The 25,740-nt window shown below is 43.1% G+C and overlaps 1 protein-coding gene across 4 annotated transcripts in view; it reads left to right on the plus strand.

Annotated features, from left to right (window-relative positions):
• LOC115195569 (lethal(3)malignant brain tumor-like protein 4) overlaps positions 1-24,751 on the plus strand; it is a 148,523-nt gene extending 123,772 nt beyond the window's left edge. For all 4 annotated transcript variants that reach the window (XM_029755553.1, XM_029755554.1, XM_029755556.1 and 1 more), the window contains 3 exons: positions 6,173-6,342; positions 20,835-20,897; positions 22,910-24,751. In XM_029755553.1, coding sequence (XP_029611413.1) covers positions 6,173-6,342; positions 20,835-20,897; positions 22,910-23,065 — 389 coding nt within the window. In that variant the 3' untranslated portion in view covers positions 23,066-24,751. The remainder of the gene's footprint in view (positions 1-6,172; positions 6,343-20,834; positions 20,898-22,909) is intronic.
• Positions 24,752-25,740: the final 989 nt, after the last annotated feature.

Consider the following 25,740-nt stretch of genomic DNA (forward strand, 5'->3'; position numbering starts at 1 on the left):
TTTAATGCATTATTATTATTATTAACTTCATCACGATTGATTAGGCTTACTAATAACCATAGGCATCTATCTCATTTAGCGTAAGTAACCTCAAAGCATTTTCAAAACAAATATCTTGTTTCACTAATCACGATTAATAGTTACACTCAAATACACAGCGTGAGGTCGGCGCTATCGTGTAATTAACGCTACGAAACACATTGTTCTGGTTTCTGCCTGGCGGTGCTGCTATCAATACATCAGTCCAGTGACAACAAAGACTGCTTGCATCACCGGGGGAATGATAATGGATATAGGTTGAGTTGTGGGCTCCAATTTAAAACCAGGGGTCAGCGGCTTATAGATTTTCCCACATTCACGAGTGAGCGAAGCGTCACGAGATTAGCTTTCATTAGCTCTAGCTCGGCAGTAAGTAATTGTTTTCTCGGTGTCGGTGCAGGTAGTGAGTATACGGTTAAAGCTCATGCGGAGGCTTTGGTAGCAGCAGTCTGTTTTGGACTGAGAGAAGTTTCACGCTCACTGGGGGATGAAAGACACGTTTCACCACCACAGGGGATTCTTTGAATGAAGACGTGTTTGCCAGGAACAAATGTTTAGCAGTTTTCTTTTGTGTTCGTGAAGTGTTTGAAGTCTGCGGGGCTCGCAGCATTAAACAAACAAACTGTTCTGACTTCACAGGACTCCATCATTTTCGGATTTACAGTTGAAGTCGGAAGTTTACATACACTTAGGTTGGAGTTATTAGAACTCTTTTTTTAACCACTCCACAAATTTCTTATTAACAAACTATAGTTTTGGCAAGTCGGTTAGGACATCTACTTTGTGCATGACACAAGTAATTTTTCCAACAATTGTTTACAGACAGATTATTTCACTTATAATTCACTGTATCACAATTCCAGTGGGTCAGAAGTTTACATACACTAAGTTGACTGTGCCTTTAAACAGCTTGGAAAATTCCAGAAAATGATGTCATGGCTTTAGAAGCTTCTGATAGGCTAATTGACATAATTTAAGTCAATTGGAGGTGTGGATGTATTTCAAGGCCTACCTTCAAACTCTTTGCTTGACATCATGGGAAAATCAAATTAAATCAGCCAAGACCTGGTTCATCCTTGGGAGCAATTTCCAAACGCCTGAAGGTACCACATTCATCTGTACAAACAACAGTACGCAAGTATAAACACCAATGGACCACGCCGCCGTCATACCGCTCAGGAAGGAGACGCGTTCTTTGGTGCGAAAAGTGCAAATCAATTCCAGAACAACAGCAAAGGACCTTGTGAAGATGCTGGAGGAAACGGGTACAAAAGTATCTATATCCACAGTAAAACGAGTCCTATTCCGACAACCTGAAAGGCCGCTCAGCAAGGAAGAAGCCACTGCTCAAAAACCACCATAAAAAAAGCCAGACTACGGTTTTCAACTGCACATGGGGACAGAAATCATACTTTTTGGAGAAATGTCCTCTGGTCTGATGAAACAAAAATAGAACTGTTTGGCCATAATGACCATTGTTTTATTTGGAGGAAAAAGGGGGACGCTTGCAAGCCGAAGAACACCATCCCAACCCATGTTGTGGGGGTGCTTTGCTGCAGGAGGGACTGGTGCACTCCACAAAATAGATGGCTTCATGAGGAGGGAAAATTATGGGGATATATTGAAGCAACATCTCAAGACATCAGTCAGGAAGTTAAAGCTTGGTGGCAAATGGGTCTTCCAAATGGACAATGACCCCAAGCATACTTCCAAAGTTGTCGCTAAATGGCTTAAGGACAACAAAGTCAAGGTATTGGAGTGGCCATCACAAAGCCCTGACCTCAATCCTATAGAAAATTTGTGGGCAGAACTGAAAAAGTGTGTGCGAGCTAGGAGGCCTGCAAGCCTGACTCAGTTACACCAGCTCTGTCAGGAGGAATGGGCAGAAAGTCACCCAATTTATTATGGGAAGCTTGTGGAAGGCTACCTGAAACATTTGACCCAGGTTAACAATTTTAAAGGCATGTAAACTTCTGACCCACTGGGAATGTGATGAAAGAAATAAAAGTTAAAATAAATCATTCTCTACTATTATTCTGACATTTCACATTCTTAAAATAAAGTGATGGTCCTAACTGACCTAAGACAGGGAATGTTTACTAGGATTAAATGTCAGGAATTGTGAATAACTGTGTTTAAATGTATTTGGCTAAGGTGTATGTAAACTTCCGACTTCAACTGTAGGTGAATGGACATCGGTCTGGAACATTCAATGAATTTAAAGACGTCACTGAAGTGACGTGTGTTTGACGAGGCTTCATGGTAGAACCATAATGTCATACTGCATGGGACATCAGCAGAGTTTCAGTCTCCTGACAAAACTGTCTGGTATTTCTTACATAGTCACACACAGACAAACGGGGGGACACACACGTCGAGATGTTTATTCTTGAGGGAGAAGCCTTCCCTGGAGCCAGGCTGTCTCTCTAGTGTGACACACCATGTCCACTCTGTCCCCCCTGCAGCTCACTGACTGACTCCTATACCGCCCCAGAAAATGGCAGCCAACCCATCAACACATCCCCAGTCCTCCAGTCCCACTGTCTCTTGGTTCTCCACACTTTTGAATTCAGCTCTGTTCGCCAGTAACATTTTAGCGAGACGCTTCCCGGTCTATGCTCAAATACTGTGAAAGGCCCTTTCTGTTTTCCCCTGCTCTCCCTGTTTCTCTCTCACTCTTTCTCCATCTCTCTCTCTCCCCTCTCTCTCTTTCTCCATCTCTTCACCTCTCTCTTTTTCTCTCTCCGTCGCTCCACCTCTCTCTCTCTTGTGCTCTCTCTCTCTCTCTGCCTCTAGAGCCTACAAGCTGGGAAATCGCCGTTTCACTCAGAGTGGTGTGTGTGTGTGTGTGTGTGTGTGTGTGTGTGTGTGTGTGTGTGTGTGTGTGTGTACTTTAGTCATTGAGGCACAGCAGACAGATCCACAACACTGCAACACAGCAAAGTCGTTGCTTTAGAAGGAAACATTGCCATGGTAACTACAGTATTGTATGTAGTCTTTTTTTCTCCCGAGCTTGTTGTTTTTTTGATGGAGCAAAATAGGTCAGGTTAATTGAATTTGTTTGTCTAAATATACAGATGCCAGATGTTCCCATTATTGATAGTGTATTTTTCATAGCTTAATACCTTTTCCATTTGATCAATCTCTTTTGTTGTCAAATCAAATAGCAAAGTGACGGTACACCTTGTTACTGTTCTATTAATAGAAAACACAAGAGGAGGATGTTGGTTCAAGAACAGGAGGGTAAAATGCTAGAGGGATCCAATCAGGGATCCAATCTGTGATCCCTGTCTTGTTTTTTTGGCCCTATATTTGGTTGTGGCGTAATTGTGCGCTACACATTATGGAGCTGTGCTCTGTACTTCCTGTCTCTGAGGATGCTGTGCCATGGCCCCATCATCAAAGTTTTATGATCAAAGTGGGGCTGTGTTCGTGTAGTGACATTAAAGCTTTTTGTGTTGCGCCCTGTTTTTACAAACAGGAAGGAGGTGACTGGGTTTTCCCATGTCACATTGAGGCTGTGGTGGGGTTTGGGGCTGTGGCTGCTGTCAGCAGGAAGTCAGCTAAATGGAGGGAGCCCTAGAGTTGAATTGACAATATTCTTTTAGTTTTTTGTTGTTGATGTATTGTACTTGGTCTTAGCATCTCAAAATCCACATTCATGTTGGTGACATTATACTGTCATGTAGCCCTTATTTAACCAGGATCAAATCCCTTGAGGTTCTTTTTTGCAGGTTGACCTTTATTGTTATGAATCTTGTGCTGAAGGTGGAACTGAGTGATTTCCCCTTAGAAAGTCAAAATTGGTTATATTGTCAAAATTCATGAAAACAAACATTTGCTTTTTGGTCTTAATTTAAAGTTAGGCATTAGGGTTAGCCGTGTGACAAAGGTTAGGATTAGGTTTAAAATACGATTTTTATGACTTTGTGGCTGTGCCAGCTAGTGATTACTCTGCAGAGCTGCCTCTAGAGGAAGATTCATGACGAAAAACGCTTACCTGCTTCTTTTTCGAGGGAGACCTGAAAGATGTTGAAGAATTATGGCGTTCCAAAAGAAAGTGCTTTCTTAAGAAAAGTCTGCTCTATTTTACTGCGTTTTCTTGGCTCACACTGTACTCATAACCCTTTTAACGTCTTGCTAATAATGCTCTGATACGATGGACCAACAAAGAGATAAAGATCTACCATGCAGATGTCAGACATCATACGCTGCTTCTTTTATTTAGCAAAAAACAACAAAAAAACATCTTAATTAGGCCGCACTTCAAAGCTATTGAGTTGTCTCTGCAAGTTATTTGATTGTTCTTAATAATAACAGAGTACACCACAAAATGTAATAGGATGAATGCTTCAAAGGTGAGAGCAGAAGAGCGATAGAAAGGCAATATCAGACAAGGCACTCGAAATGGTAGTATATCTGCATGTTTTAAGTTCTCACAGAAATCCACTTGCATTATACAGTATGATTGTGTGTAATATAACACATTGATTTGAATCCTATTAATCATAATCCTCTTAATAACTACTAAAAACCCTTTGGGGACTCATCGTAGCGTTGCTTGGGTTACAGATGTTAGCCATGTTTGGCCATCGGAGCAGCAAACGTAGACACAGTTAACAAGCATGTCAAACCCAGCTCTGCTCCTTTGAGACATAGCTCGGAGACAACTGGAAGAAAAACCACATGTCCTGTAGCTGACCCTGTTCCTGCTGTCTGTACACACACACACACACACACACACACACACACACACACACACACCACCCCCTCAAAGCTTGCTTTGCTGCCTGCCAAGACAGAGGGTGCATCTGGGGTATAGTAGGACATTATAGGTTGGCAATGGCATCTCCATCAGTCAGTCATTACTTAACCATTTGGTATCTCCCCTAGTCCATCAGCCTACTAAGAACTCAGGAACACTTGATTCTTCTTATCTACCGCTGCGGTTAAGGAAGAGCGATGCATCTACACTGTGCTGTCAAGAGGGACAGGGTAGTGGATCCTTCCATTAGAAAATGAAGGATTAGAAAAGAAAGACAATAAGGAAATTAAAGAAAGGAAAGGAACCTGACGAAGCTGAAAGCAAAACGGTTTGTTTGTTTGTTGATGCACAGTAAAATCAAAAAAAGGAAGAAGAAATGGAACAAAAGTCAAGGTCGGTCGCTTGTCATTTTTTGTTGAAATCTGTGGACAAAGCCTGGACCATTGCTTATCAACCTTGTGTGCCCTACCCCCTGCAGTGATCACACTCCCACTCTAGTATGCAGGTCATGTTCAGTAACTTTTGCTTAGCAGACTGTTTTAATCATCCCAGCAGGCCTTTGCTGTACTGTACATTACCTCTACAGTGCCTTCAGAAACAATTCATACCCCTTGACTTATTACACATTTTGTTCTTACAGCCTTTTTCTCACCCATCTACACACACCATAATGATAATGTAAAAACATGTTTTTTTTTAAACATTTTTGCTCATTTAAAATTAAATATAGAAATATCTCATTTACATAAGTATTCACACCCCTTAGTCAATACATGTTATAATCACCTTTAGCAGTGATTACAGTTTATTTCTGGGTAAGTCTCTAAGAGCTTTGCATACCTGGATTGTACAATATTTGCACTTTTTTTTTTTAATTCTTCAAGCTCTGCCAAGTTGGTGGTTGGTCATTGCTAGACAGCCATTTTCAAGTTTTGCCAAAGATTTTAACGCTGATTTAAGTCAAAACCGTAACTAGGCCACTCAGGAACATTCAATATTGTCTTGGTAAGCAACTCCAGTATATATTTGGCATTGTGTTTTAGGTTATTTTCCTGCTGAAAGGTGAATTTGTCTCCCAGTGTCTGTTGGAAAGTAGACTGAAGCAGGTTTTTCTCTAGGATTTTGCCTGTGCTTAGCTCTATTCTGTTTTTTTTCTCTAAAAACTCCCTTGTACTTTAATTTCAGGCTGTAACACAACAAAATGTGGGAAAAGTCAAGGGGTGTGAATACTTTCTGAAGGCACTCTCTCACTAGCTCACTTTCTCTTTCTTTCCCCACCCTCTTTTTCCTTTTCTCTCTCACTTTCTCACTCATTAACAAATTCACATTGGCAACCCACTAATGACATGTACACCCTTCCCCCTCCAGAGCACAGCGTGGACAGCCTGCAGCAGGCCCTCCACCAGTCGGTGTTCCTGTCTGCAATGTCGGCCCACCCTGGCCGGGACCTGCCCCTATGCTGGGAGCAGCACTGCAAGCTGCTGCCTGGAGTGGCCGGAGTACAGGCCAGCCGTGTGGCCCACTGGACCGCGGACGAGGTGAGAGCACACACAAATCCACGTGTACTTGCATACATACACACATGGATCTGTGAATTGATGGTTCAAATTATGTAGAGACAAGCAGTGGCACATTTAAGTGATAATGCCCTCGAAGCTGGTGTTTGGAGGATATATTGGCACGGGTGTTGTTAGGTATTGGCACGGGTGTTAGGCCTGAGACGTGCCAATGTATCCTCCAAACACCAGCTTCGAGGGCATTATTATTATATTATTGACATATTTTCATAAATAAAACTTTATTTTGATTAATTTATTCATACTATTTCATCCTTCCACAAGATATAGTCCTGACACAAATCTAGGGTTGCTACCCAAATTGGTTGTCGTTCTGTCGATTCGGTTGCCAGAGACGCGACCAAGTCGTTCAGTCTTTTTGTTCTGTATCTATGGACGTGACCCAGTCATCCGTTCCAAATATTCCATTGCCATACTGGCTGGCAACGTTCTTATCCCTTCCTTGCTAGCTAGCCAACTACGGCTAACTTAGTCACTTCAAAAAGTGCAGCCAGAATAACAGCAAAGTATCTGCATTTGCATTTGTTGAAGCTGTTTTCTAGTGACATTTATTTGGGTACATCCATAACTTTGAGCTAATGAGGCGCAATTTCGGCTGGCATAGAAAATGTGCTCACTTGTCAGGACACTGTTGTTCAAAGGAGCTAGCCAACAACACAGCTAACACATTCACTTCAAACTGAAGCTGGAAAGACTGCAAACTAACTGCACTTCGTTTCGTTTTACCTTTTTTCAATTGACATTTCTTTGTATATATCCATAAAATGATGCCATCTGATTCATGATTTCGACTGGCTGAGAAACGCTGCCTGCCTGTTTGTCTCGTCCCGACTCCCGACACATTCATTACTATGGGACAGCTGGAGATCAAATTTGAATATTGAAACAATTTTGAAAATGTCGGAGAGACAGACGGCAAGGTTTATACAAATCTCTGCTGTTGAAAACTAAATGTTAGTCTAAAAGAAACGTGAGATAATGTCTAGATGCTTTTTATAGTGGAGATCAAGTTTGGGCTGGCTGGGCTGGCTGGGCTGGCTGGGCTGGCTGGGCTGGCTGGGCTGGCTGGGCTGGCTGGGCTGAGACAGTGGATTGTGCAGTCAGATGGAACAGAGTAAATAGGCATTTTAACGTCATAGATTTAGCCGGTGGTAACTTGTGGAATTAACACCAGCTGGAATGCGGTTTTAACCAATCAGCATTCAGGGTTAGACCCACCCGTTGTATAAACTCATACAGTTCACACACACACACACACACACACACACGTTGGCATATGCTTGAGGATGTCTCACCTTTGTTTGTTTCACCTTAGTTTGTTTCATCATCTGGTATAGATCCTTGTTTTGTTGAGATTACTCTACATGTGGCTTTGCAATGTGCTGGGATTATATTGGCTCTGACTTCACTTATAGAAATCCTTAACCCAGTTGTCTGTCAGTTGGGTTTATAGTGAACCAGAGTCTCCTCACGTACAGTACTGTCCTGTCTGTTTCCACTTTGTCATTTCTCTTCTACTGCTGATGTCAGTCTTCACGCTCCAGAGAGAGCTTGACACCATAGCAACCAGGTGTGACCATAAACTTTGACCCTTGCAGCCAGAGAGCCTAGTTGTAAATAGACTGTGTGTGCATGTGCGTGTGTGCGTGCGTGCGTGTGTGCGTGTGGACAGAATAAATAAGCAATCTAGGGGTCGCTGTGTCTAATCATACCAGATATGATCGACTGTTTATTTACAGTTGATGCATTATGAACATAAGGAGAAATGCAATGACGCTAATGTGTAGGTCTATGAATCATAATGTTTTTAACCGTTTTATTTATGTGGTTCAATGCATTGTGCTTCATAATTTATCGTATGTCTACTCCATTGATAGTCTGTCAGTCCTCTCGTATTGTTTCAAACCTCCTCTGTCAAGCCAAATTGATATCAGTTCAAATCAATTGAAATGTCAGCTGTCACTCGAGAAAAAAAACAACCCTTGGATGTTTCCCTCTCTGGTTAGAATACGAGACACAAATTAAATGTCAGGATCCCTCAGCGGGCACCGCTCCACTCTAAGAATTAATTTACATGCACGACGTCCCGGTCTAAATGGCATGTGCGATGTGGCCAATGCCAAGGTCTGCCGTGCCCCATGCCACGATCCTCCCGCGGTTGCTAAGCACTCTCCATCTACGGGTGACGTTGATTGATGAGACGAGGACGGATACCGGACCCAAAGTGATTTTTCAGCTTTCGCTACATACACACCACACCTTCTCCATTCCTCGCCGCTATTGAGCATCTCCAATAGGCTTGGACAGCATAAAGTATATACCGTATACCGGGGTATTTTTTAAAATAGCCATAGGATGGTTTTTCAATACTGTCAACCGTTGAAACTACACTGAAGAAAAATATAAACGCAACATGTAAAGTGTTGCTCCCATGTTTCATGAGCTGAAATAAAAGCTGACAGAAATGTTCAGTATGCATAAAATTGTATTTCTCAAAAATGTGTTTACATCGCTGTTAATGAGCATTTCTCCTTTGCCAAGTTAATCCATCCACCTGACAGGTGTGGCATATCAAGAAGGTGGGCAGGCATAAGCTACAACGAATACAATTGCATTTTATCGATGGCAATTTGAATGCACAGAAATACTGTGATGAGATCCTGAGGCCCATTGTGAGGCAAAGTTTTTGTTCCTAGTCATCTGAATTCTGTAGATTAGGGCCTAATTAATTTATTTAAATTGACTGATTTCCTTATATGAAGTGTAACTCAGTAAAATCTTTGAAATTGTTGCATGTTGTGTTTATATCTTTGTTCAGCATCTTTCTTTAAAGTTTTTCAATACATTTTAATATTTGTAGCAATTTAAGTAAATACTTGCAGTCAACTTGTGCAATGCATTACAAGATAAAGCAGATTGTGTTCTTCATTTCACCTGTCACATTATTTTACATTATGAAACTTAGTTCCCCAGAACTGTTCAGCCAGTCACGTGTTTGTTTGTAAATAACACAACCGGAGAAAGCTGAAGCAGGTGAGTCCAGCTGTGTATTGACAGGGGTCTTGTTTTATAATGAAAGTTGTGTTTTTTAGCTTCAATAGAGTGATCAGGGACATGCAACTATAGTTGTCCTTCACAGAAAATACATTCGTGCAACACATTCGGCAGAAAATAGCTTAATTTTCATCAGATGACAACAGAATTCAACTCTATTTGGCTGGCAGCCAAACAAGTAAATTAGTTTACAATGGGAAAAGCAAGGTATTTTTTGCAAAAACAATGCATGGCCATCATATTTCTAATGTTTAGTCCTATCCTAATGTTTGTTTAAAGTTAATCTTGGGGCCTCCCGAGCGGTCTAAGGCACTGCATCGCAGTGCTTGAGGCGTATCTACAGACCCGGGTTCGATCCCAATTGGCCCAGCATCGTCGGGGTTAGGGGAGGGTTTGCCCGGGGGGGCTTTACTTGGCTCATCGCGTTCTAGCGACTCCTTGTGGTGGGCCGGACGACTGCAGGCTGACTCCCGGTCATCAGTTGAACGGTGCTTCCTCCAACACATTGGTGCAGCTGGTTTCCGGGTTAAGCGGACGGGTGTTAAGAAGCGCAGTTTGGTGGGTCATGTTTCAGAGGACGCATGACTCGACCTTCGTATCTCCCCAGCCCTTTGGGGAGTTGCAGCAATGAGACAAAATTGCAATTGGATATCATGAATTGGGCAGAAAAAGGGGGTAAAATATAAATATTAAAGTTTATCTTTGACTGGAGAAAATAGCCTGGCTACAGGAGAAAAGTTCAGAGAAAAGTAGCTACACATCAGTCAGAGCACTGTCTGCTGATAGAATGCCCCTTTGTGAATTCTTATCCGAGTTTAGAAGTACAACTGAAACACAACAATTACAATAAGAAGCATTTTAGATCTGCGTTTACGAAACGCAGCAAGATATTTCTTATGTGTTTTTATATTTTTTCCTGCGTGAAATGCAGAATTCTGCATTAACACAAACCCCTAAGTTTAACTTGCTATCTAAGTAAGTGGCTGAATTAATAAGGTGACGGGGCATCATATTGTGTTAGCTTTCTGCCGTGTTTGAGAAGTCAAAGCCCTTTTGGATGAGTTATTTGTACAGCTGCCACTGATATCTTGATTTCCTGCGTTTTTTCTCCTCTCTGTACTCGGCTGATCTGCTCCTCCCTTATCTTCTCTGAGCAGAGCAGGCAGGCCCGTTGCCCTAGCGACTCCAGACTCACCACAGAGACGGCGTGTAGACATGCTGTTAGAGATCCAGTACTGCTCTTCCTTCAGACATGCATGCGTCAAAACTTTGTTCATTTGTACAATGTCTCTCGTTCACATTCGCTTGGAAATGTCTAAACTCACCAGAAATGACATTCGGTAGCTCCTATCTATACATGTATAACTTTAGGAGCTGGATTCCCTTACTTGGCAATTGTTAGCATATTTAGCTAGCAGCCTCCATGGAAATTCGATATTACTTGTGCTAATTTTATTAGCATTCTAGTAATAGACGTTCAAAGGACTTTTTTGCGTTTTTTGGGGTTCCCTTGTGTACTAAGCCGGTAATACCGTAAATCCCAGGGTGAGAGAAGGATGGTATGATGATATGAAAGTCTGGATACCGCCCAATCCTAATCTCCAATGGTAACAACAAATAGGTCACCCACCATTTGTAACGGGTTGGAGTTATTTCCAAACACCACAGCAGTGTTGAGGAAAGGGAGGGGGTAACAAGGTACCCCTACGGAAAGAAAGAGAGCAAGAGAAGGGATGGGGAATGTTAAGATGTTATGAGTTAAGACTGAATAGTAGTGCTGAGCGATTAGTGCTTTTTGAGGTCGGTTCGATCATTAAAAAAAATGTATCACAGTTTTCAATTACGGTTTCGATTATGTTTTTAGACATTAAATGCCCTATGCATTTGGTGTGTATATAACATTTGTTTTATTTGATTACGTTATTATTTCATTCCAAGTCATCATCTCTGTTGTCTGACAAATTCACTATTTTAGAAGTTCTTCAAAGTAAATAAGGCATACTTTTATGACTGCTGAATACTAACTATCAATCACTTAGATCATGTATTTTCAGGTAGAGATACCTCTCAAAGAAACTGCTTAGCATGTGCTGTCTATCCTTTCTTGATCGCTCGCTTTTCTCTCCGTCTCTCAATGGCTGGCGCTCAATGGATTATGGTCATTGTAGTTAGTTTAGCGCAGAAAACGTGGCAATTATGTAGAGTATTGGCCTGTTGGAACTACAGCTCCCTACTGCATCGCACAGTTCGGGCTTGATCCGATTTATCTCTAGAGAAACTGCATCGAGCTCACAGAAGAAAAAAATAAATAATGGAACCACCGGCAAAATTTCAGTAACCGTCATATCAGTTAATCACTCAGGCACACTGAACAGAGACACAGGCAACTGTAGCTTTAGTTAGCCCGTTCGTTCACCATGTTAAGAAACGGGTTAACCGTGCATTATTACAGTAACCAAGCACCGTAGTACACGTATCAATGTGCACCATTACAGGGAAGATTGTTAGGAGAGCGATAGGAGAGAGAGGAAGATTGAAGGATCTGGCCCCCTCAGAGCACAGACTGATGAGAGATGGTCCAGTAGAGGTAACCAAGTCTCACAACAGCAATGCACAGTGTTGTGGCACGTTCAGATAGAACTATATGATGTACTGTAGAACAAACCCCTCTGACATGTAGAAAAGGGCATCTTGTCAGTTCTATCTGCAACAGTGTTGTGCCTACCGAATGTGGCCCAGGCTTGTCTTGTGACTACAACCTGCAGAGAGGGGGCAGCACAGAATGTCAGTGAGTTGTACCAGAAGATGTTTTATTTTGGCGGTTGTGGGGATTTGGCAGAGTGGAAGGAGCGGGATTGCAGTAGAGAGGAAAAAGAGGGAGGGAGAGAGCAGAACTGTAAAGGGATCGACTAGAGGGAGAGGAGCAGTGCTTATATATGCTTTTATAACACCCACTAACCCCCCCTAAGACTACAGATGTATCCATACTTCACCACCCACGTCCCTTAAATCCAGGGAGTTCAGTAAGTCCTTAGCCGAGGTTCTATAAAGTGAGCCTATAGCTTGATAGCCTTGAGCAGTGCTGAATGGGAACATTTCACTATCACCCATCAGCCATCACTTCTCCAACCTAACCACTAGCTAATTGGGTGGAGTTAGCATTGCACTATCATCCAAAGCATGAGCATACATTTTTAGTTTGTGTATGTGATCCCTGTGGGAATTTAACTCACGGCCTTGGCGTTGCTAACATCACACTGGTTTGCTAGCAATGCCATTTCCTTTCAACGTTAAGCTTGACGTACTCTAATTAAGATACAAGAACCCCAGGAGCTATCTCCTTGGGAGTTAGTTTATCTGCAAGGCTTAGTCTTTAATTCATTGGGTTCATAATCCTGCCAGCCCTTGATCCCCATCATACAGATATAAAATCTTACAGGAAATGTACATGTATTATGTGGACTATAATTAATGGACATTTTTGTAGGGTTTGATGAATGTTTCGTTAGGGCCAATCAAAACTGAAATGTCAAAGTGGGAATTACAAACTTTAGAAGCCTTTTTAAACCTCAAATACACAAAGTTTTCTTTCCCTGCCGCACAGGAAAATTCTCAGCAATAAGAATAGTGATCAAATTATTTTTATTTTATTTAACCTTTATTTAACTAGGCAAGTCAGTTAAGAACACATTCTTATTTACAATGACGGCCTAGGAACAGTGGGTTTACTGCCTTTTTCAGGGGCAGAACAACAGATTTTTACCTTGTCAGTTCGGGGATTCGATCTTGCAACCTTACTGGCCCAATGCTCTAACCACTAGGCTACCTGCCATCCCAATTAAGATCCTACATATGGATCATTGCACTCATTCCACTACAGTTACACCTGTTCTTCTACTTCTACCCCCCTCGCTCTCTCTCTCTCTCTCTCTCTCTCTCTCTCTCTCTCTCTCTCTGACTCTCAAAGCAAGAGTCAAAGTTCTTTTAAAAGTGGTGCTTTCAAATGGAAAAGTCAATGTTTCTGCCCCTTTGCCTGGATTCCTAGCCCTTCATATTTTCCTAAGAGCAGAAAAGAGAGGGTGTCCGCAGCCAAGGCAGGGGAGAAGAATGTCTTGTGCCACCCTCCATGCGAGTATTGGTAGTCACAAAACAGCCATGGGAACAGCCTTGCAAAAACGCTGCTCCATGACCACTGCTCTATCACCCAGCCTCACCCGGGACTCTGTAACAGGCTTTTTCCTGGTCCACTACCCACTCCTGTCACACTTTAATACACACTGGCTGGAGAAGTTTACCACCCAAAGATGGCAGATGAAACACTTAGCTGGCTCCCCGATTTGCATTTGCAGTGCTGGAGCACACACTAGGAATTGTACAGTATGTTAGGGTGAAACTTGGAACAAGTTGTGTGTTGACTAGGATTTACAGTGCCTTCAGAAAGTATTCAGACCCCTTGACTTTTTCCACATTTTGTTACATTACAGCCTTATTCTAAAATTGATTAAATAAAACATTTCCCACAGCAATCTACACACAATACCCTTATAATGACAAAGCAAAAAAAGTTTTTTAGATTTTTTTGCTAATTTATAATTGTTTTAAAACAGAAATATCTTACATAAGTATTCAGACCCTTTGCTATGAGACTCGAAATTGAGCTCAGGTGCATCCTGTTTCCATTGAGATGTTTCTACAACTTGATTGAAGTCCACCTGTGGTAAATTCAATTGATTGGACATGATTTGGAAAGGCACACACCTGTCTATATAAACTTCCACAGTTGAAAGTGCATGCCAGAGCGAAAACCAAGCCATGAGGTCGAAGGAATTGTCCATAGAGCTCATAAACAGGATTGTGTCGAGGCACAGATCTGGGTAAGGGTACCAAAAAATGTCTGCGGTTTTGAAGGTCCCCAAGAACACAGTGGCCTCCATCATTCTTAAATGGAAGAAGTTGGGAACCACCAAGACTCTTCCTAGAGCTGGCTGCCTTGCCAAACTGAGCAATCGGGGGAGAAGGGCCTTGGTCAGGGAGGTGACCAGTGGTCACTCTGACAGAGCTCCAGAGTTTCTCTGTGTAGATGGGAGAACCTTCCAGAAGGACAACCATCTCTGCAGCACTCCACCAATCAGGCCTATTTGGTAGAGTGGCCAGACGGAAGCCACTCCTCAGTAAAAGGCACATGACAGCCCGCTTGGAGTTTGCCAAAAGGCACTTAAAGACTCTCAGACCATGAGAAACAAGATTCTCTGGTCTGATGAAACCAAGATTGAAGTCTTTGGCCAGAATGCCAAGCATCACGTCTGTAGGAAACCTGGCACCATCCCTAAGGTGAAGTGTGGTGGTGGTAGCATCACGCTGTGGGGATGTTTTTCAGCAGTAGGGACTGGGAGACTAGTCAGGATCAAGGCAAAGATGAATGGAGCAAAGTACAGAAAGATCCTTGATGAAAACTTGCTCCAGAGCGCTCAGAACCTCAGACTGGGGTTCAGTTTCACCTTCCAACAGGACAACGACCCTAAGCACACAGCCAAGACAATGCAGGAGTGGCTTTGGGACAAATCTCTGAATGTCCTTGTATGGCCCAGCCAGAGCCAGGACTTGGACTCAATCAAACATCTTTGAAGAAACCTGAAAATTGCTGTACAGCAATGCTCCCCATCCAACCTGACAGAGCTTGAGAGGATCTGCATAGAGGAATGGGAGAAACTCACCAAATACAGGTGTGCCAAGTTTGTAGCGTCATACCCAAGAAGACTCAAGGTTGTAATCGCTGCCAAAGGTGCTTCAACAAAGTACTGAGTAAAGGGTCTGAATACTTAGGCTTTTTTGCCCAAAAAAAATTTAAAACTGTTTTTGCTTTGTCATTATGGGGTATTGTGTGTACATTTATGAGGGGGGAAAAACAACTTAATCCATTTTACAGTAAGGCTGTAACGTAACAAAATGTGGAAAAAGTCAAGGGGTCTAAATACTTTCCGAATGCACTGTATGTGATTGTTTGGGATTTTTTTTCAAAAGCTACAAATTGATGTTGTTGGTAGTAAGTGGGTGATTTGTGTATGCAAAGTATTCTCATTGTTAATAACATCCTCATAGGAACTGGAGAACTGTTTCCGTTCATGAATAATTCCGACACAAATTAAGATTTCTGATTGAATTCCAACCCACTCTAGAAATATGTAATGGAATGTTTTGAACTTCCATAAATGGCACTTAGCTAATAGAGAATTTTACTAATCCTGTCCTGGAGACTAAGTGTGTCGCAGTTCAGATGCCTCTCCTCACTATAATGTACTGTATACAAACTGACATTTATGCTCTCTATTGTTGAGGACAGGTATTTGACATGACACTCAGGTAGCAGGCTAGCAGAATAATTCAGCCTGAATAGACCTACCATTGCAGACCTGGGTTCAAATAGTAATTCAGATTCTGAAAGCAATAGAATCAAAGGTGCAAACACCACCCATCTGGCACTCTAGGCAGGCTCAATCAAACACTCAATATTTAAAGGAAGCCAAATATTACTTGAGCCCAGGTCTGCCTCAGTACAGGCTACTGGCCAGTTGCTTCAAGGCGGCAGCTTTGGGCGCTGCATTATCATGATTCTGCATTGCAGATACACAGTGCTTTCAGAAAGTATTCACACCCCTTGACTTTTTCTACATTTTCTTGTGTTACAGCCTGAATTTAAAATTAAACAGGCCTACAGACAATACCCTATAATGTCAAAGTAGAATTGTTTTTCTACATTTTTACAAATTAATTAAAAACTGAAATGTCTTGAGTCAATATGAGTCAAGTATTGAGTCAAGTATTCAACCCCTTTTGTTATGCCAAGCCTAAATAAGTTCAGGAGTAAAAATGTGCTTAACAAGTCACATAAGTTTAATGAACTCACTCTGTGCAATAATAGTGTTTAACATAATTCTTTAATTACTACCTCATCTCTGTACCCCACACATACAATTTATCTGTAAGGTCCCTCAGTTGAGTTGTACATTTGAAACATAAATGCAACCACAAAGACCAGGGAGGTTTTCCAATGCTTCACAAAGAAGGGCATCTATTGGTGGATGGGTAAAAAAATAAAAAGAAGCAGACATTGAATATCCCTTTAAGCATAGTGAAGTTATTAATTACACTTTGGATGGTGTATCAATACACCCAGTCACTACAAAGATACAGGCGTCCGTCCTAACTCAGTTGACGAAGAGGAAGGAAATCGTTCGGGTATTTCACCTTGAGGCCAATTGTGACTTTAAAACAGTTCGAGTTTAATGTCCATGATAGGAAACTGAGGATGTATCAACATTGTAGTTACTCCACATTGCTAACCTAATTGACAGAGTGAAAAGAAGGAAGCCTGTACAGAAAAAGTATTCCAAAACATGCATCCTGTTTGCAACAAGGCACTAAAGTAATACTACTTCAGACTGCTTTCCACCAGACTGGAAGATTAACTCACCTTTCAGCCAGACAATAACCTTAAACACAAGCCCACATCTTCACCGGAGTTGCTTACCAAGAAGACAGTGAATGTTCCAATTGGCCGAGTTACAGTTTTGACATAAAGTCCTGAAAATGGTTGTCTAGCAATGATCACTTTTCACTTTGTCGTTATGGGGTATACATTTAATCAATTTTGAATTCAGACTAACACAACAAAATGTGGAACAAGTCAAGGGGTATGAATACTTTATGAGGTCATTGTACCAGCTCTTGGAAACACCTTATTGTTCTCCCCAGACACATAACCAGTAGAGACTGCATCCTCTAGCTCCATTAACATCTATCACTGACTTTAATGTGCAGTGCCCTCTAACCACTGTGGCCCTGTTGAAATACTCTTAAAATGCCTTATTCCTTCCAATCAAATCAAATGTTTATTGTCACATGTGCCGAATACAACAGGTGTAGACTTTACTGTGAAATGCTTGCTTACGAGCCCTTTCCATCAATCAGAGTACAAAATTATAATAATACAAAGAAAAATAGTAAAACAGGAATAAAATACACAAGAGTGTAGCTAAACATTAGGAACACGTTCCTAATATTATTGGGGATGGACTCTACAGGGATGCTGGCCCTTGTTTATTAATGCATCCCACAGTTGTGTCAAGTTGGCTGGATGTCCTTTGGGTGGTGGACCATTCTTGATACTCGGGAAACTGTTAAGCGTGAAAAACCCAGGAAGGTTGCAGTTCTTGACACATTCAAACCATTGTTCCTGACACCTACTGCCATGCCCCGTTCAAAAGGCACTTAAATCTTTTGTCTTGCCCATTCACCCTCTGAATGGCACACATACACAATCCATGTCTCAAATGTCTCCAGGCTTAAAAATCCTTCTTTAACCTGTCTCCTCCCCTTCATCTACTTATTTGAAGTGGATTTAACAAGTGACATCAATAAGGGATCAGAGCGTTTACCTGGATTCACTTGGTCAGTCTATGTCATGGAAAGAGCAGCTGTTTCTAAAGTTTTGTACACTCAGTGTATACGGGGAGTACCAGTACCAGATCAATGTGCAGGTGTACGAGGTGCTCAATTTTGTATATATAATGTGGCCACCCCTTCAAATTAGTGGATTCGGCAATTTAAGCCACACACGTTGCTGACAGGTGTATAAAATTGAGCAAACAGCCATGCAATCTCCATAGACAAACATTTGCAGTAGAATGGCCTTACTAAAGAGCTCAGTGACTTTCAACGTGGCAGTGTCATAGGATGCCACCTTTCCAACAAGTCAGTTTGTCAAACTTCTTCCCTGCTAGAGCTGCCCCAGTCAACTGTAAGTGCTGTTATTGTGAAGTGGAAATGTCTAAGAGCAACAACGGCTCAGCCGTAAAGTGGTAGGCCACACAAGCTCACAGAACGGGAGTGCCAAAGCGCGCAAACACGTAAAAACGCGTCTGACCTCGGTTGCAACACTCACTACTGAGTTCCAAACTGCCTCTGGAAGCAACGTCAGCACAATAACTGTTCATTGGGAGCTTCATGGAATGGGTATCCATGGTCGAGCAGCCGTATCACCATGCACAATGCCAAGGGTCGGCTGGAGTGGTGTTAAGCTCGCCGCCATTGGACTGGAAATGCATTCTCTGAAGTGATGAATCAAGCTTCATCATCTGGCAGTCCAACGGACAAATCTGGGTTTGGTGGATGCCAGGAGAACGGTACCTGCCTGAATGCATAGTGCCAACTGTAAAGTTTGGTGGAGGAAGAATACTGGTCTAGGGCTGTTTTTCATGGTTCGGGCTAGGTCCCTTAATTCGAGTGAAGGGAAATTTTAATGCTACAGCATACAATGACATTCTAGACAATTCTGTGCTTCAAACTTTGTGGCAACAGTTTGGGGAAGGCCCTTTCCTGTTTCAGCATGACAATGCCCCTGTGCAGAAAGTGAGGTCCATACAGAAATGGTTTGTCGAAATCGGTGTGGAAGAACTTGACTGGCCTGCACAGAGCCCTGACTTCAACCCTATCGAACACCTTTGGGATGAATTGGAACACCGACTGCGAGCCAGGCCTAATCGCCCGACCTCACTAATGCTCTTCTGGCTGAATGGAAGCAAGTCCCCACAGCAATGTTCCAACATCTTGTGGAAAGCCTTCCCAGAACAGTGGAGGTTGTTATAGCAGCAAAGGGGGGGGACAACTCCATATTAATGCCTGTGATTTTAAAATGAGATCTTCAACGAGCAGGTGTCCACATACTTTTGGTCATGTGGTGTATTTGAGGTAGTTATGTAAATGAAGGCAGGATAGAATGACTAGGCATCAGGCTACATAATAATGAGAAGTACAATAAATAACAGAGTAGCAGCAGTTTGAGTGTAAATGTGTTGTCCGTATGCATTTGTGTGTGCATATGCAATGTATGTGAATGTGGATTAGTTTTGTGTGAATGCGTGTGAGATGTCATGTCAGATCGGCGATAACGTCAAGGAAGGAAGGCAGGAAGGATCCATTTTAAGAGTATTCCAACAGGGCTTGTGCTTAACACTGGGTGAAAAGGGACATTTGTGTTTATTTTGTACTGGCCAGTGATGCACAGTAAAGTATTAGATTTTGGGAGGTGTTAGCTGGGTGATATGAGGACCTAAGGGTCTTGGACTGGAACAAACAGCTGTTTCATAATGTACTATATTGAATAGCTGTTTATCACACCCTCATGTAACACGGATGCAGTCGGTGTTCTCTTCACGTGTGGCTTTTGTTTTAGCTGTTGGGGCCATGCTCAATACAATACATTTTTTTTTTTTTTACCCATTTGCACAGAATTGATACATTTGCAGTCAGCACTGGGATTTGAACCGACAACCCTCCGGTTACTGGCCTCGTTTCTCTAACCTCGAGGTTTCAGCCATCCGTACTGAGATGGTTCAATATGACTCTGAATAAACTGGTTGTTCTGCTGGTGTCCGGTAATTTAGCTTGATGACTAATTTCCATGTTTTCATTATGGTAAGTATGTCCTGACACAGGAGGAAGAGTTACCTTGTTGTTTTTTGGGGTACTTAATTGAAGTCATTTTCACTAGCAAATCCTGTGGCACTTTACGCCTCGCCATCTCTTTCATTAGATTTTTTAAAAGCCTCATTTGACAAGGTTTTGGCAGGATACAGGATTTCTAAAGGCTATTGTCTTACGTCAGTGGCTTCCAGCAGATTGTCTTCTGTTGTAAAGCAGTCGATATCCATCATACAGGAGCTTCTTACGCTCTCTGACCCTCCTTTAATTCCCTTGGCTGTTTTCCCAGTAACAGCTGCAGTCAGGCCCGCTAGAACCCCAGCTACCCTGGGCTATTATTGGAAGTTTCCAAACCCCTCTTCAGAAAGTTTCAGTTTGCTCACTCTTTCCAACTCCTGTAGCTTAAATGGTTCAATAGAAGCCCAAGGAGGCACTGGATATGTGTGGCTTTGGATTGAACGCTATCCCTTCACTTTGAGTCTACGCTTTGATTTATTCATGTTTTGACTGCTTTTTAAGCCATCTTTTTGTATTGATGGAATGGCAGTATCGCTAGCTTCTTTAGAGCATCAGGAAATGTCAGTGCCCACAGGCAAACACGTTCTCAATATCAACATGATTTGTTCTTCTGAGTGTTAATAATTAGACTCAATGGGCTGTAGCTTCACACATCACTCACTGATCCCCTAATGTCTGTTGATTTTCCATTAACAGTTACAACCCCTCATCATAAGGCCTACATAACATTGTCATAACAATGACATAACGGATGTCTTAACCAGTCATGACTTGTGGTGTTGGCCTTATGACTGGGAAGGTTCAAGCAAAGTGTTACTATGGTAACTCCACCAGATGCTCTCCATTGAGATGGTCTCCCAAACACTAACCAGTGTGTCTGTCTTCTACATGTCTTTGTCCAGGTGGCTGACTTCATCCACTCTCTTCACGGCTGTGATGAACAAGCCAAGCAGTTCAAAGAGGAGGTAAGAGATGACACACCCTCTATCCACCCTCTGGTCCCCCTCCTCTAGTCCCCCTCTAGTTGCCCTCTAGACCCCTCTGGCCCCTCTCTAATCTCCCTCTAGTCCCCTTCTAATCCCCTCGGGTCCCCTACTAATCCCCTCAGGTCCCCTTCTGGTCCACCTCTGGTCCCCCTCTAGTCCCACTCTGGCCCCCTCTAGTCCCCCCCTGGCCCCCCTCTAATCCCCTCTGGTCCCCCTCTAATCCCCCCTGGTCCCCTTCCTCTAGTCCCCTCTGGTCCCCCTCCTCTAGTCCCCTCTGGCACCCCTCTAGTCCCCCCCTGTCCCCCCTCTAATCCCCTCTGGTCCCCCTCTAGTCCCCTCTGGTCCCCCTCCTCTAGTCCCCTCTGGCACCCCTCTAGTCCCCCCCTGTCCCCCCTCTAATCCCCTCTGGTCCCCCTCTAGTCCCCTCTGGTCCCCCTCCTCTAGTCCCCTCTGGTCCCCCTCCTCTAGACCCCTCTGGCCCCTCTCTAATCTCCCTCTAGTCCCCTTCTAATCCCCTCGGGTCCCCTACTAATCCCCTCAGGTCCCCTTCTGGTCCACCTCTGGTCCCCCTCTAGTCCCACTCTGGCCCCCTCTAGTCCCCCCCTGGCCCCCCTCTAATCCCCTCTGGTCCCCCTCTAATCCCCCCTGGTCCCCTTCCTCTAGTCCCCTCTGGTCCCCCTCCTCTAGTCCCCTCTGGCACCCCTCTAGTCCCCCCCTGTCCCCCCTCTAATCCCCTCTGGTCCCCCTCTAGTCCCCTCTGGTCCCCCTCCTCTAGTCCCCTCTGGTCCCCCTCCTCTAGTCCCCTCTGGTCCCCCTCCTCTAGTCCCCTCTGGCCCTCCTCCTCTAGTCCCCTCTGGCCCTCCTCCTCTAGTCCCCTCTGGCCCTCCTCCTCTAGTCCCCTCTGGTCCCCCTCCTCTAGTCCCCTCTGGCACCCCTCTAGTCCCCCCCTGTCCCCCCTCTAATCCCCTCTGGTCCCCCTCTAGTCCCCTCTGGTCCCCCTCCTCTAGTCCCCTCTGGTCCCCCTCCTCTAGTCCCCTCTGGCCCTCCTCCTCTAGTCCCCTCTGGCCCTCCTCCTCTAATCCCCTCTGGTCCCCCTCTAGTCCCCTCTGGTCCCCCTCCTCTAGTCCCCTCTGGTCCCCCTCCTCTAGTCCCCTCTGGCCCTCCTCCTCTAGTCCCCTCTGGCCCTCCTCCTCTAGTCCCCTCTGGCCCTCCTCCTCTAGTTCCCTCTGGCCCTCCTCCTCTAGTCCCATCTGGTCCCCCTCTGGTATCTCTCTGGTCCCCCTCTAGTCCCCTCTGGCCCCCCTCTAATCCCCTCTGGTATCTCTCTGGTCCCCCTCTAGTCCCCTCTAGTCCTTCTCTAGTCCCCCCCGTCCGAAGTAATCTAAATAGTTTTAATGCTGGCCCTCCTCCATACGGCTAAACTAATGAGGGGAAACAGGTGTGGAATAGCCTTTGAACGTATAGTTGTTAGGCTGCTGTCTGCAACAAAACACTCAGAGAAATGGATTTTCTTCCTTCATCTCCACTATGTTTGGTCCACTATGTTTGGTTTGAGTTGATAATTATACCGAGGTAAGGAGACATGACTGGAATCCAAAGCAATTCATTAAATGCTAGTAGCAGTAGCGATTAGCATTCCGAGCACAGCCATCTCAGCTAATCTGAATACAGTATTTGCCATCGCTCTCTTGGTCATTGAAATCCCCTTTTCACCAATCCCAGTTAACACTCCACAGTTGTGCTTTTTACATACACAAAATGTGAGTTGCACGTTTAGTCGTTGAACAAGCATTCACCATCTGATCCAACTGATAAATACATGATTACCGTTTCATAAATGATCAAACGGCTCATACTCTCTGTATAGTGGCAGATAAGATCTATAGCCCTTAGAGAGTGAGAGGGATTTTTTTTCTCTGTCTCACTGGGTTCAATTGACTGCATATCAGCTGTTGACCCATGCTGTAATCTGATTGGTTGTCGTCCAACAGCAAATTGACGGGAAAGCCTTCTTGCTGCTGACCCAGCGCGACATCGTCAAGATCATGAGCGTGAAACTCGGTCCTGCCCTCAAGATATACAACTCCATCCTGATGTTCAAGCACGCTGAGGACAACCAATCGGCAGCTGGCAACGCCAACACATGAAGCATCGGAAGCCACACCCACCAGGCCAACCCTATGTGTCTGTCGAACACATAGATTTACTGTATGGATTCATTCCAAGATCCCTGACTCCTGCTCCTTCACCTTGGCCTACAGGCACTTTAGTTAAAGGACTAGAACTTCAACTAAAGCCGCTACATGATCTGTCCAGACCGATGGACTTTCAGGTTTGTGTGTGTGCATGTGCGTGCGTGCGTGTGTGTGCGTGTGTGTGTCTTCTTCCTTGGACACAGCCTCTAATTCTGCCTTTAATACTCAAATGTAGGTGTCATGAAGGTCAACTCAACAAAACCCGCATTTAAAGCTACACAGCACAGTTTTCTATGTCTTTTACGCTGTAGCTTCTCCATGCTCTACTTTTCTCCTTCAGGATCAAAGAAGTGACAATCACCACCAACAGTAAAGAGCTGTGTACTACATCATGACAAACCTGTGCTTTTTCTGGGTCATCACGGTGCTATGTGTATTCCGATTACAGTCTACATCACAGTACGGGAGTTGACCTCTGGTACTACCAGCTTACGATCTCTGTCTATCGACTCAAACAGGGATACATATTCCAAACCTCTCTGCCGTTTTGATTTGTTTTGATTCTATTTTGTATGAATGTCATGTCACTACCTATATCAACTCACCTATATTTATTGTGAAAAATATCTTGGTGTTTGCATAGTTGAAGGAAATTAATATATTATATATGAGCAAATTGTTTTAAATTTTATTTTATAATATATTGCACATTAGAAGAACGAAAAATAACTTGACTTAAGTTTTGGGAAATGTAAAACCATGGGATAGCTTTGAGCTGAAGATTAGTCTAAATAAGTATAATTTATGTTATTATAATGTTAAGGTAGTTAAGATATCTTACGTAGTCTTACTTTCTGTTGTACTGCAGCTCGAGACAATAGCCATGTACGTTTATCATTATTTACCTTTTGATCCATACTCGTTGAAAAGGACCAATATTGTATTTTTTCTTCTCCTTCATTTTCATTTTTTGCTCTCCTTTTTACCATTGGGGTAAGTTTTCTCACAGTCCTGATAGGTTGAAGTTGTTTTCTTATTATCAAAGAACAGCATACTTGATCTTCTGCACAATTAAGAATTTAATCGTATATTTTGCTATAACTTGGAACTTAAGCTATATGTTGAAACAACTGTGCTATATCATTTGTTCTCTAGTCTTAATATAAATGTTGCTACTAAATTTCAACTGAACTCCATTGAAACTTCAGGAATAAGAAGAAACCGTTTACTGTACTTTCTGCTTTTTTCCTATAGGGACTTTCTCTCTATCCCAAAATGTCAAGCATCCGGAAACTTCTATTTTATTCTGATGCTGCTTGTCTTTCTCAATGCTGTAACGCGCAAGACTGCTGTTTAGTGCATGGACAATACTGCTACATCTTGGTACAACCTCCAATATGGAGTTAGATATCTGCCCTTAACATATTCTACACGTATTTAGGAGACTCACAATCTATTTTGGCGGATATCTACCTCCATATATCGACCACTTATCTATGAAAATGACAACTAATTGAACCATAAAGATGTGTTGTACATATTTGTAAACCCTGTTTCTTACACTGAATTTGCACTTTGTACAACTTAATGGATTCAGATCACATGACTTCACAATCCAAATAAACAGTGCAAAGTCCCTGCCGTCTCCACACTCCGTTTTAGTTCTCCTCAAGCTACTTTTGCATTATTTATTGTTTATTTGACTACTACAGTGCGAAGGCTTGCACGCCCATTTCCAACTTCCAAGGTCCCCCTTGACATTTTTATGTATAAAAATGGAAATTAATGGACTGTGGCTGGGATTTATTCAACTGCAGATAGTGGTCTTCCGGATAGCACTTTCTATTTGATTTGCACAGCAGTGTGGTTCGGATGGTTAATTTAGATACTGGCAGTTCTGTGGTGTGACACATTCAGTTCTGACTGCAAACCAGTCATCCACTGCTGCAAAACCAGACTGACAATTTCAGGGACACACTGCTGTGAAAATCAAGCACACTTTGCACTCCCATTTCTCTCTGTGACCACCTGAAAGGGACGGAAGGTCAACACGACATTGACCCTGCATACTCTACTTTACTCAAAACCAGGATCACAGAAATACATCTCAGTCCAGTACTATACATGGAAGCAGCAGAACTGATGATGCGAGACCAAGTTACTTCATACATTATTCAAACAGCATTTTAAGAAAACAATGTGCTTATTCAGTATCCCAGAACTATGCCTCCAGGACATATGAATACCTATTATGAATATATTGAATACAATAGATTGGATATTTATATGCTTACACAAAACACACAATGACTGCAAAAAATAGAAAGCACATGAACATGGCTGGTATAGAGTGTTTTGATGTAACCCCAAGGGCCTTTGACCCCAGGAGAGTATGGTGGCATATCCCACATCATATGCAGGCTTTATCCTCTTGCATTTCTTGCATTTCTTTTCATTGTTGCCCTCTAATCAGGGACTGATTTTGACCTGAGACACCAGGTGTGTGCAATGAATGATCAGGTAGAACAGAAGCAGCAGGCTCCACACCTCAGAAGGTAAGAGTTGAATACCTGATGCTCTGTAGTAGGAGTCTTATTTCATGTTCTTTCTCTTGGTGTAGTGTGTGC

The sequence above is a fragment of the Salmo trutta genome, chromosome 6, assembly GCF_901001165.1.
Source record: "Salmo trutta chromosome 6, fSalTru1.1, whole genome shotgun sequence".
Classification (NCBI taxonomy): domain Eukaryota; kingdom Metazoa; phylum Chordata; class Actinopteri; order Salmoniformes; family Salmonidae; genus Salmo; species Salmo trutta.